Below are 12,488 nucleotides of genomic sequence, written 5' to 3'. Positions count from 1 at the left end.
TCAAAGGCAATATAGGACCAAAAAGAACTTGGAACTTACTGAGAATGTTTGCTTCCATGTTCAAAGGAAAGTTCACTATCAATACATTATACAAATATATGCTGGAAAGGTCTTTGATAAAATTCAGTGATAAAATTCGAACAATAAAATCTTTATATAAAATTCAAATAAAACTAATAGTCCCCAACCACTAAAATCACTTCAGTTAAAACCAGGACTGTCTATGTAGACAACCAAAATCACTAGAATAGAAGTCTTCTGGGGTTAATGAGATAATTTGCTCTGGTAAATAGATGTAAGATAAACATTCCAATAATTAGTATTTTTTTCCTTGGTTTCTAGGCCTGTTAAGATAAGTTCGGTAGGACAGAATACAAATTCTTAGGTATAACCAAGGTTCAATTCAAAGGAGAAAATAGACATTAGATTTAAATGGTAAAATAATAGTCTCACAAGAAATGTTAGGAGTTGGAGAAATCTTCCTATCCAAGACCAGACAGCTGTGAAAGAAAAACAGAATTTACCTAGTTACGTAAAAAGAATTATATTTTTTATGGAGAAAGATAATTTGCGGTCAATAACCACCTTATACTACTTAGAAAATTATTTATAAACCAAATCATAAAGAGTTTTTAAAAATGAAAAGTCAAGCAAGTACATACGCAAATAAATCAAGGGCATGAAGATAAAAATCACTGAGTGATCAGAACGGACAGGTAATGATGAACTACCCAGCTACAGCCACGAAAGGCAAAAAATACCCCTCACCCTGCATGCACGCTCCTGGGCATCTTTACCATAGGCAGGGGCCCAGGCCTGGACCATGGACTAGTAATGACCTGTATCCAGCACTGTTCACAGGAATAGATAACCAAGAAGAGAATGAATGCCTATCAATGATAAAGTAGAGCTAGAAAACTGGAGTTAGAAGAATTCCCATCAACCAGTGGATAAAAAGCATGCTGCAGAAAGGATTACATACGATTTCATGTTTATAAACCAAAGCCCTCCATTCCCCAAATGAAAAGAAAGAAGGCACACAAAACCTTCTACAGCCGGTGCTGAAACGATCAGGCCCGTTCGATATCAACCTTTACTTACATTCTGACAGGAAGTCATTAGAAGGGCAATATTCTGCTGTTCTGATTCGATCACAGCAGACATCTCCACCAGCAGTCTTTTGCCTCTTGAATGTTCTGGATAATAACATGCACAGAGTAACTTTGAGCATTTTATGTACTGACAGCTGAAATCAGAGATTCTCATCACAAACTTGATGAAATTTAGACAAGTCCATTTCTTTGCATTACCTAGTTTCCAAAAGACTCAATTCCTACGTTGGAGAGGGGGGAGAGGTCTGGGGACTCGACGTAGCTCAGAAAGTTCAAGGCATCTTGGATCCATCTCACTCTAACCGACCCTGCCTTTCCCTGTAGGAGAATGCAAGGGAGTGTGGGGGTGCACCGAGCCTGCAGGCCAAGATGGTCCTTATCCTCTTCCCTCTGCTCTTGATGCTCTTCTCAAGGTGACACTGACTGAGATGTTCTCTTGGCATGCTAAATTATGGAAAAACTGTGAACCAAAATATGGTGCGATATAGGAGACATGAAATATAGTCCAACCATCAGCATCTCATGATTTTAAACTGTGCGTGATATAAACTCCTAAAGATATGTTGACAAAAAAAAAGTTACCTTTTTACTTTGCCAGTCATGCAGATGTGAGTTTGCTACATGATAATCACCCTTCATCAGAAATGGGGCTGCAAGTGGGCAGTGTCCCTTCTGCTTGAAACCCATTGAAACCAATTTAAAACTGTGTACTTTTTAAATAAAGTATATTAAAATCATAATCTTTTGAGTTTTGCTTTATTGCTGACAAGACAGATGGAATTGCATGGAAAAGTTGCCCATTCCAGATACCGGGAAAGGGCGGTTGTTGGCAGAGACTTTGCTCTGAAGCAGATTCTAGACAAATATTTAAAAATTGTTTAGGTGCTTCACTCACAGTTATAAAAATGTTTACAGAAGTAAACCAAACTATCATCTTCATGGGAAGCGTTTATTACAAAGAGCCCTGAATAATTTTTTTTGAACTAAACTTCAATAGAAATCATAATTTGGATGGGAACACGAGCTCCCAAGATACTCAAGTGTTGAACTATGTGGGAAGAGGAATAAAGTCATAAATGCGAGGAATTCATTCTGAAAAGATTTGATGGAGGAAGAGAACAATGACTACAAATGACTCTCAAGCTTCTGCTTGAGCATTTGGCTTCTGGATTTCCCCATAAACAAGGGATGAAATTAGATCTCAAATATTACAAGATGTGAAACTACCCAGACGTGTAAGGCATTCCTAAAACACTGGATCCTGAACCAAAGAAAACAGATTCCACCGGATCATGGTTACCAAATAAAGTGGAATAATTTCCATGCCTCACTAGAATCAAGAATGCCTTATTTTATGAGACAGACGAGACAGACATCTAAGTCATGGGGAGAATGCCACTTAAGCTTAAAAAAAAAAAAAACCACATTATTCTGTTGATACTTTTTTAAAAAATTTGATGCAGTCATCCTGCCTTTTCCTAAAATGCCAGTATTTATAGGAAAAATAATGCTACATTGCTCTACTTCTTGAAATTCTAATGCCTCCCAGATTGTTGACAATATAACAATCCTGTAACATGTTAAACTATCAAAATGTCAACAACTGTGGGACTATCTACTATTATAACCATGGTGGTCATTGATATTATTCACTTCTGTGCACTAAATATATGAATGAATTCATATGTCGCCCACACAAGTATCAAAATGCATTATATATACACTAAACAACCATAATGTATTTTTTATTAAAAAAAGAACATGACATGACCTGCCATTCTTCTTTATATTTCTAAAGAACTGGCAACAATAGGTGAAATATATAATAATGCCCATAGCTGGATACTAATGATACAAAATATGTGTCCAATAAACATTTATAATTTCACTCCCTATCTATTAACTATTCACTATCTATAAATTCACTCCTTGTTCCAAACAATGGTGTGGCATCATTTTTAGTGACATGCAGATGGTGTAGGTGAGTCACACTCTTGGCTCCTGGTATCATCAGGCATCAACTTCATGTGAATGACCCACTCACCCTGTGCCTCAGAGTCTCAGTTCCCTCAGTGACCAGTCAACTGGCCACTCCGTGTATCTATTTGTATATCTAATAGTTTTCTCCAACGTAAGATGTCCAGAGCAGAAAACTCCATCGTCCTCCACCAAACTCTTTACTTCTGACTAACTCAGCTTCTCAAACCAAACCCCTTGAAGACTGTTGTTCCTTCTCAGCCCCTCACTCAGAGTCCCATCTCAACAACAGTGGCATATGGTATTATGACCTTGGGAAAATGACTTTCCTCCTCCTACTTTTGTTTCTTACAACTAATTACTAAAATTATAGGCTGTGACATTCAGTATACAGCTAATCCTCGAACAGTGTGGGGGCTAGGGTGCCAACCCCTCACACAGTTGAAATTCTGTGTATAACTTTTGACTTCCCAAACCTTAGCTACTAATAGCCTACTGTTGAGTGCGAGCCTTACTGATAACAAAAAGTTGATTGACACATATTTTGTATGTTATATGTATTATAAACTGCATTCTTGTAATAAAGGAAGCTAAAGAAAAACTGTTGTTAGAAAATAATAAGGAAGAGAAAATACTTTCACAGTATGTACAGCATTTACTTTAAAAATCAGTATATAAGCAGACTTGCACAGTTCAAACCCATGTTGTTCAAGGGTCTCTTGTAAGTGGTAACAGATTCAGAAGACACCTATTATTAGTTATAGTGTAACACAACACTAATATTCTTACAAAAAGGTAGAAAGTTTTCATATGTATATGCATGGATATACATATGTAATTATATAAAAAATATATAGAATAGATAAAATTAATAAAAATATAGAAGAATTATAATATTTATTGATATATGTATCAGTAACACAGCATGGACAAGAACACAGGTTTAGGACAAGGTAGTACCCTAAAGTAATAATGTGGCATTATTTAAATTCTAAACAGTACAGCACTACAAAGGATAATATCATTTCTCATGTTATAAGACACTATGGTAAAATGTTATAGAGAGAAGAGCACAGTTTTAATGATATAAATATTGGAGGTTGGAATAATTTAACAGACACTTGAGGGGTGTTTGTAGTGTTTGCAGACTGGGAGCTTTGGGAAGATGCTCCCAGGTGGCACATATGTGCTGGGAAGAGAGAAAGGTGTGTTTCCAATAAATGACAGCCACGTGTATCTAGCTGCAGCAATTGTAATTCCTGCTGGGGGCTTTGCAGGCATCATTTCTCCTAAGCCAGTGATTAGGAACCTTGTGGACTTTGTCCCCAGGGTATGTTTGGTAGTGTCTAGAGACCTTGTTTGGTTGTCAAAATTTAAGGCAAGGACAGTTGCTACTGGCATCGAGTGGGCAGAGGCAAGGATGCCGTTAAACACCTACAAAAGTGAGGACAGCCTCCACCACAAAGGATTGTTGAGGTATTTCAGTAGTGCTCAAGCTGAGAAACCCTGTGCTAATCTTTTATCAGTTATTGGGTTTTATCTTTATAAGTTAATAGACATCTTGATCCCTGTGTGGCACCAAAATTGTGGAAGTTGGCCCCACCAATGTCAAGAATCCCTTACATAGTGTGAGATGCTACATGGTAGATTCAGTTCAGTAGCAAGCCAGCTAGGTCACCTCTTAAAATGCTCAGATGCGAGATCCTCTGTGCCATCCAGACCCCAGCCATCTTCTAGTGAACACCCAGCAACACCCACTCACGGTCCACTCGTCTGCTCTTTCGTTTATGTCCTGATACTCACAAGAGTTGACACAGTCTTGTTTACTGTCAGATTCCCCTCCCACACCCTGTGAGGGAGGCCTGTCCCGTTCATGGCAGTATTCTTGATGCTTGGAATGACACCTCAACTTCAGTGACACCCAGGAAGTAGCTGAAGCATGCACAACTAAACCACCCCACATCTGTCAATGCCTCCTGTTTACATGGTACTGTACAGAGTGCCTATCATCATTTTATGCACCTGCTATTGTTCCCATTTCCTAATGAGGAAACTGAGGCTCAGTAAGCAAGTTACTTAAAATTGCTAGAGCCAGTATGAGGCAGGGCCTTACTCCACGCCCTTTGCCCTTTACCATGACCATACTATGCACCATATACATAGGGATCACTCCTGTGTACCATAGGTCTCCTTCGCAGCAGACACCAGCCACCTCAGATAGGTAGTAAGATGGCAATGCTTTCTACTTTGGGAGACTATAATTCAGCAACATTTGGGCATGTAAAGACAATTTGTGCTGATAGAATAGAGTGATATTTTAACTATGATTACAAAGAGCATCTGGTAACAGGACGCTATGGCTACCTTTTTTTCTGCATTCAAAATGTAGTACTCTGTACTCACATAGGCATTCAGGTAATGCAGAATGGCTCAATAATGGATCAGCAAGCTTTCCCCGCAGAGAGCCAGAGTAAATACTTTAGGCTTTGCAGGCCACATCATCTCTCTGGCAGCTATTCAACTCTGCCAGTATAGCACCTCAGCACCCATGTTTCGATAGAACTTTCTTTAAGGACACTGAAATTTGAATTTCCTCTATTTCCACATGCCACAAAATGTTATTCTTCTTTTGAGTTTTTCCCAAACATTTGGAAATGTAAGCACCGCTGTTAGCCTGCAAACTGTGCAATACAGGTGGAAGGCCAGATTTGACATGCAGGCCATGGCTTGTCAGCCCCCTAACTTACCATGTCACTGCTGCTAGTTTTTGAAGCTATCGCAATACGATGCATTAGAAATATCCTCACAGCCTGCAGGCATGTGCATAGAGAAGTGTCAGGGCTATCAATATGAGGGCTACTGTGGGGCAAATGTGACTGCATGATTTTTACCTTAACATCATGCAGGCTAGCACTATTTTGAGCCCTATAAGTAGCTTAGTAAAATCTAACGTCTTTATATTCACATAACTGCAAATACAAAGAGCACAGCTCACTGCAGTGTGCTGGCGATACTGCTACTTGAGTGTAAGGTGACTGTCCTGTTAACAAAAAACCTACCACAAAATCCCATTCCAAACAACACCATTGTATTTACCCTATCTCCAAATAGTTAACAAGTGAGTTATGAGAGAGAAATATTGAGTGGTATCTTTTTAATAAGATATTGTCACAATGGCATGATATGCCATTAGTAACCATAGCATCAAGACAAGTACTAAATTACAGTCACACTGTCCTTTTATTTATAAATAATTATACATTGTCCTTGAATGTGCCATTCAGTTATGCTGTCACACACCTCCAAGCTCTAGCAATAGTTTCAGGGTAGGGATGGGGCAGTTTCAGCGTGTTGGCCACGGACAGCGCTGTCTGATGAGCACTGCCCACGCTATCCCTTACATGATGAACACACAGGTGCAAGCTGCAGAGAGATGCACCTTGAAGATGAAAGGTGTGAAGTTCAGGGATTACACTGCTTTACCAAGTCACACAGGTACTAATGGACAAAACCAGAATTTGAAAGCAGCTCAGTGGACCCTAGAGCTTGTGTTTCGTTCACTTTGCCACCAAGTCAACTTTCACCACATGATTTTTTTTCACACCATGTGCCATCATTGAGACTCAGTAAAGAGCAGTTCCAGAGCCACATTGCATTATGTTGTCTGTGATGCTGGCACAGCATTAGGCCTGTGTCATTCTGTTATTCTCTTAACAGAAAGACTGACACATCACTATTCTACAGTACTCTCATCAATTTCCGTAGTAACAGCTCAGGTACATGCTTCATACTTTTTATAACAATAACACTACCCTCTCTTGTACAGAATCCTTCCTCATTTCTAGGTTTGAAAACAATATAGCTGCTATGCTAATGCGGCCAATAGTTTTAGTACCAACAATAGGAGTGCCCTTTGGCGGCCACTGGTCGACACTATCATATATCCTGTGTCTGGAAATCTACCATTGTAGCTTTGTGTTTAAAGTGAAATTGTGAGCCAGGCATCACTGTGCCTCAAAGCAGGACAGTGGATTGTGATGTCCTGATTTTTCTATCACTACTACATTGCGAAGTTCCTGACACTGTTAGCAGCCACCAAGGCTCTCTGCCGTCTCTTATATTGAAAGCAATACCTTTGCTGGGCCACTGTATTCAATAATCCTATAATTTCAGCATCTGTGATATTACTGCTCAGTCATGTCATACTTGCTTCCGAGCTGGGAGCAATTCTGTCACTACACTAGTGTGCAATGGCTGTAATTTTAGCAAAGATACTAACCCAGTTTTTCTAACACTTAAATAGCAAGTATTCACTGACAAGATACAATGTTCAAACATTTACAAAACTGACATGCCAGAATGCATTTGGTTTAGTATGGTGATAAAACAGGATTTTAAGTGACCACGCATAGTATGAATATCCCAATATTTGTAATATATGGTTTTATACAAGTAAATATACTATGCTGTCTGTGTTTACCATCAGTCATGTTATTGTTCTTCAATAGATATAGCTCATGTAGTAGACACAGGGCAAGAAGATGTAGTGCATATAAATACAGGGCAATATTACATGAATAGTGTGGCATGAGAGACCTACATACACATCTACGTCATTAATCAGGGGTGTCGTAATGTTCTTCTGTCATGTACTTCCTCTAATATTAGGGTACATAGTAATCTACATGTTTCCTTTCATTTCTATAAATCCAGAAACAATGATACCATAATATTATAATACCACTATTTCACAATCACTTTGCTTCAATTTGTTACCCGACAACACGTACTAAAATAGAACACACACAATTTCTTGTAACAGTAACAGCCAAGCACCAATGTATCATAATTTAGAATTGTTATGGTTTTTGTTAGTAGTATAGTCTCAGTGTTGCTATCCCCACAGTATACCAGATTTTACATACTACTCTGACATCAAGAAAGGGAATATTGTGAATAGTATATAATGCAAGGTATATGAAGACAGGCATATTCAGACTTAGGCTCAAGTGACAGCTTCACCACTTATTTCTCATGTGATTTTGCTCAAGGAACCTGATAGCTGTAGCCCTGTTTTGTCATCTGTGTGATGGAGCTAGTCTTAGGACCTGTGTCACGATGTTCTTCTGTGCTTTACGTGAGACCATCTATCTAAAGGAGGAATCCTTCCGATTGCATAGAATGTGGTGATTTCAATAATTATAAGCTGATACTGTGTTTATTATCTTTACTCTTAATACCTTATACTCATTCTGGCAATTATCATACTGCTAGGGTATTTAGAGATATTACTACCTCATATGCTATCAATTGCTTGCACCGGTTTGGTTAAAGCAAATCTACATATCATCCTGGGCTGCACCGAACTCATCTACTTTCTTCTGCATTAATGCTATTAATGGTATTTTTAACTCTCTTGCCCACAACTTCAGACCATTCCATCCTAAATTATACCATACCTCTAATCATGGCTAGAGGGCTGTCTGGGATTTGGTCACTTTATGTTGGCTGTTAAGCTGGCCTAAAAAAAAAAAAGTATTTATATATAATAACAGATTGTCTTATTTTGATTTTAAAATTTAGTTCTGAACAGTAACACTGATAGAGGTCTACTGTGCCATATTCTCTACTATACACTGTGTCCCATGTGGGCATGGGGACAGAAATAATAATCTTCCATTGTGCACATTGGTAGACTATAACATCCATCACCTTTAACAGAATAGATACAGTAATTTTATCTCCTACTACTGGTCATACTACTCTCAATGTCATTAGTCCATGTCATACAGTGTATATGTTTAATCACAAACACACCACTCTGTGCTCTCCTCTATTCGATGGACTATACATCAGTGACAATAATTGTTCCTTGCTATGCTGCCTATAATTACAACAGCAATGATAGCACAATATCACCATAGTTGACTGCCCTGATCTCAACTGTGATAATAATAAAGTGGCTATTCTATGAGCTATTATATTGTCCAGTTGGTGACATAATCTCCAGTACTGCTAACAATAAGCCATGACATCCTCCACCCTACCACCTTTAGCTTAAGTAGCTCAGAAGTGGCAAATCATTGCCAGCCAATATTGAGCAATAGCACCATTGCTGTGCTAGCATGCTATTAGTAATCATAGCGGTTGGGGATAGTTGTTATTCTTTATATAATTGAGTGCTAGTGTTTCTTTGTATTCCTAATTTTGTAACAAAACAGTTCTATGCTTTTCTTAAGTATGCCACTTAATGATGAAATGGCCTTAATATATCTTAAGATATTTTAATTCTATCAAGTCCCAGTATAATTCATTTTATTTATGTCAAACAGCAGTCTTAAGCATTTAAACATCTGATGACCTGATGAATCTCCAAAATTCCCCGTGCCACCACCTAGGTGGCTGAACTCAAGGCTAATATATTGAAGTTTAGTTATGTACTTGGAACAGGATCGTGTTAAGGTGATACCAGGCTCTAACAAAATGACCTCTTGTTGAGAATTGTCCACTCAAAATACATCTCAATTCTGATCCCACAGTCATGTCACCTAAGCCTGTGTACAGATCTGACTTTAGTTATATGAAGGGAAACAGAATTTGCCAGAGCCTAGAGGGGGTATATGAGTGTGAAAAACAAATAAAGCTCAGGTTTTGACCGGATAAATCAATGGTCAGTATTTTAGGACAGTTCTGGATGTGACTTTATTAGATATGAAGTTCATGGAAGTTCATTCTGGACATAGAGAAGAGAAAGGTTCAGAGGGGCCAAGCATAAAAAGAAAATAGTTATTAGGTATCGGGGCAATCCTGCAGTGGGCACTGACAGAAATGGACACATTTATAATGTCGTTAGGGGAAGACTTAATCATGGTCCAGTTGTGGGGCTGAGGGAAGAACGGAGAGAAGCCATGAGATGTGTGTGCTTCAACAAGGAAGGGAACATTGAAAAGTGTCACTTGTGGGGACTCCTGGGTGGCTCAGTTGGTTAAGCATCTGACTCTTGATTTCAGCTCAGGTCATGATTCACAATTCATGGGATTTAGCCCCATATCTGACAGAGCCTGTTTGGGATTTTCTTTCTCCCTCTCTCTCTGCCCCTCCCTCCCTCACTCCTCTCAAAATAAATAAATAAATAAACTTTTTAAAAAAATCATAACTATAGGGAACACAACTGGTAATAAAGATTATGCCAGAGGGACTTGAATTGACCTCTCAGAATATGACAGTCAAGTGGACAAAACTTAAGTAAAAGTAGACAGGTTCTGATTAACCCAGTAACACAGATCTAGTTAACATATATTAAAGATTATACTCTGAAAATATTTTCCTTCAGTGCCGGTGTAACAGATAAACAGCACAGCCACATGCCTCAGTGCCCTTGTTTGGTTGCCCATCCCATGAAGGTAGCGCATTCCTGGAATAGGCACTGAAGAAATCCTTTGGGCTGGTCTGCTCAAACTATGGTAACTCTAATTGTCCTGTGAGGAGATCTTCTAATATCCCTATTTAGAGGTGAGGAGAATGCATTTCAGACGGGTTAAGGAATTGACCTAAAAAGTTAGGATTCAAATTCTCATCTAACTAATTCAACAGTTAGTCAGGATTTATACACCCTTCCTGCCCCAAAGGATGGTGCTGAGGCAGCAGGGCCAGGAGGCTGTCCTTTCAGTGAGATGTAATAAAGGCTTGAAGCAGATAGAGGCAGGGCAGACTGTAAGGGAGATGCCAGGAAAGCGATGGATGGAGCTGGATGATTGACTGACGGGACCTTAAGATCCTTTTCTTTGTTCCAGCCACTGTGTGAGCAACAGGAATGCAGAATCAAGGTTCTCCCCTCTCCTCAAGCAACTTGCTCTCTAGTCCTGGGATGGGACCCATACAGTTAGACAACATCAGGGCTGGGTTCACCGAATGGTAAACCCACATGACTGGGAGAGATGGTAAAGCTGGAAGGTTAGGTCAGAGTTCTGCCTGTGAAGTTGGTATAAGGATTTGGGTAAGATTGCTCTTGCAGATAGAAGGTCTTAGGGACTGAATGTGTGTCCCCCCAAAATTCATATGTTGAAGCCCTTACCTCCACCATATAATTGCATTGGAGACAGGACCTTTAAGGAGAGGATTATTAAATTAGACAATACAGTGGGCTCTGATCTGATAGGACTGGGGTCCTTATAAATAGGAAGAGACACCAGAGATTGGTTGTTGTTTTTTTTTCCCCACCATGTGAGGACAAAGTGAGAAGGTGGCCATCTTTAAACCAGGAAGTGAGCTCTCATCAGAAACTGGGCCTTGATCTACGACTTCCAGCCTCCAGAACTATGAGAATATAAGTTTCTGTTATTGAAGCCCCCTAATCTATGTCTGTTTGAAAACCTCAAGAGGCTTCCTTATATTCACCAAATAAAGTTCAAAGTCCTTAGCTTGTCGTCATGACCTGACTCACCTTACACTCCCAGGATTATATCAGAACCAGGTCTTGTGTTTACCATCTGTACCTCCATGGGCACAAGTATGAGCAGAGAGGTCCTTGTCTGAACTTCACATTACTCCCTTTCCAAATCTCAAATTAAAAATTCCCAACCACATGGTAGCCATCTTAAGTGAATGCAGGCTGTTGCCCCATTTCAGTGAAAGCAGGCAGCATGAGGTCTGACAAATGGCATGGGAACTCTCCTAATGAATTGCAGTTTGGAACTAGAACTGTTGTTTTGGTTGTAGAAAGACTGAAATTATTCTAAGATCTGATGATAAAAAATCAGCTGGTGTGGGAAAGGTGAAAGGTGCTGCTATTCTTGAAAGAACAAGGCTTTTGGAAGAAAACTTCTAAACCCTCTAGAATTAAAGTACAACCTTTGTTTGTAAACTCATAAGATTATGGGTTTAGAATTAATTTGAGTTGGGTCCTTTCCAGTTACCAGTAACTTAACACTTGGATTCATTATGCAATCGTGACTCAGTCAGTCCTTCAGAACACCACTTTCAAACATGATGGACATTTAAGGACAGACTTTGTAAATACTTGAGATTTCCAGTTTGAAATTAATTTGATTCATTGCTTGTTGGTTTCCAGCAACATATGAGAGTTGTCTGTAATCATATATATCATTTGTGAGTCTTTCAAAGAATCCTTTCGGGAGATATAGAAGGCAGAACTCAGTATCCATTACTGAAAGCAGTGATGGTAAGTAATAAAGGAGGTGGGGGGGGGAGAGTAAGATTTGCCCTTGATGTGTCAATTAAGGTTCAAAGTCTAAACACCATAATTCAGTTTTAGATGTAGACTGTTGAACTGGTCCTATTATCATACCCAATTGATTTTTATAAAATGCTTTCTTGAGATATAACTCACATACCATAAATTTACCCATTTAAAATATACAGTTCAATAGTTTTTGGTGT

At 39.0% G+C, this 12,488-nt stretch overlaps 1 protein-coding gene across 2 annotated transcripts in view; it reads left to right on the top strand.

Annotated features, from left to right (window-relative positions):
- CACNA2D3 (calcium voltage-gated channel auxiliary subunit alpha2delta 3) overlaps positions 1-12,488 on the top strand; it is a 771,963-nt gene that overhangs the window by 669,225 nt on the left and 90,250 nt on the right. Inside the window, exon 36 of one of the 2 annotated variants that reach the window (XM_077776663.1) lies at positions 1,437-1,814. The exons of the other annotated variant lie outside the window; for it this stretch is intronic. Within the exon in view, the coding sequence (XP_077632789.1) occupies positions 1,437-1,529 (93 nt within the window). The 3' untranslated portion in view covers positions 1,530-1,814. Of the gene's footprint in view, positions 1-1,436; positions 1,815-12,488 lie in introns of those variants that run through there. 2 annotated transcript variants of the gene reach the window in all.

This window comes from Crocuta crocuta, unplaced genomic scaffold (genome assembly GCF_008692635.1).
Source record: "Crocuta crocuta isolate KB4526 unplaced genomic scaffold, BGI_CrCroc_1.0 scaffold87, whole genome shotgun sequence".
Lineage (NCBI taxonomy): Eukaryota > Metazoa > Chordata > Mammalia > Carnivora > Hyaenidae > Crocuta > Crocuta crocuta.
Note: the sequence above shows the minus strand (reverse complement) of the source record. Positions and strands in the feature narration are given on the sequence as shown.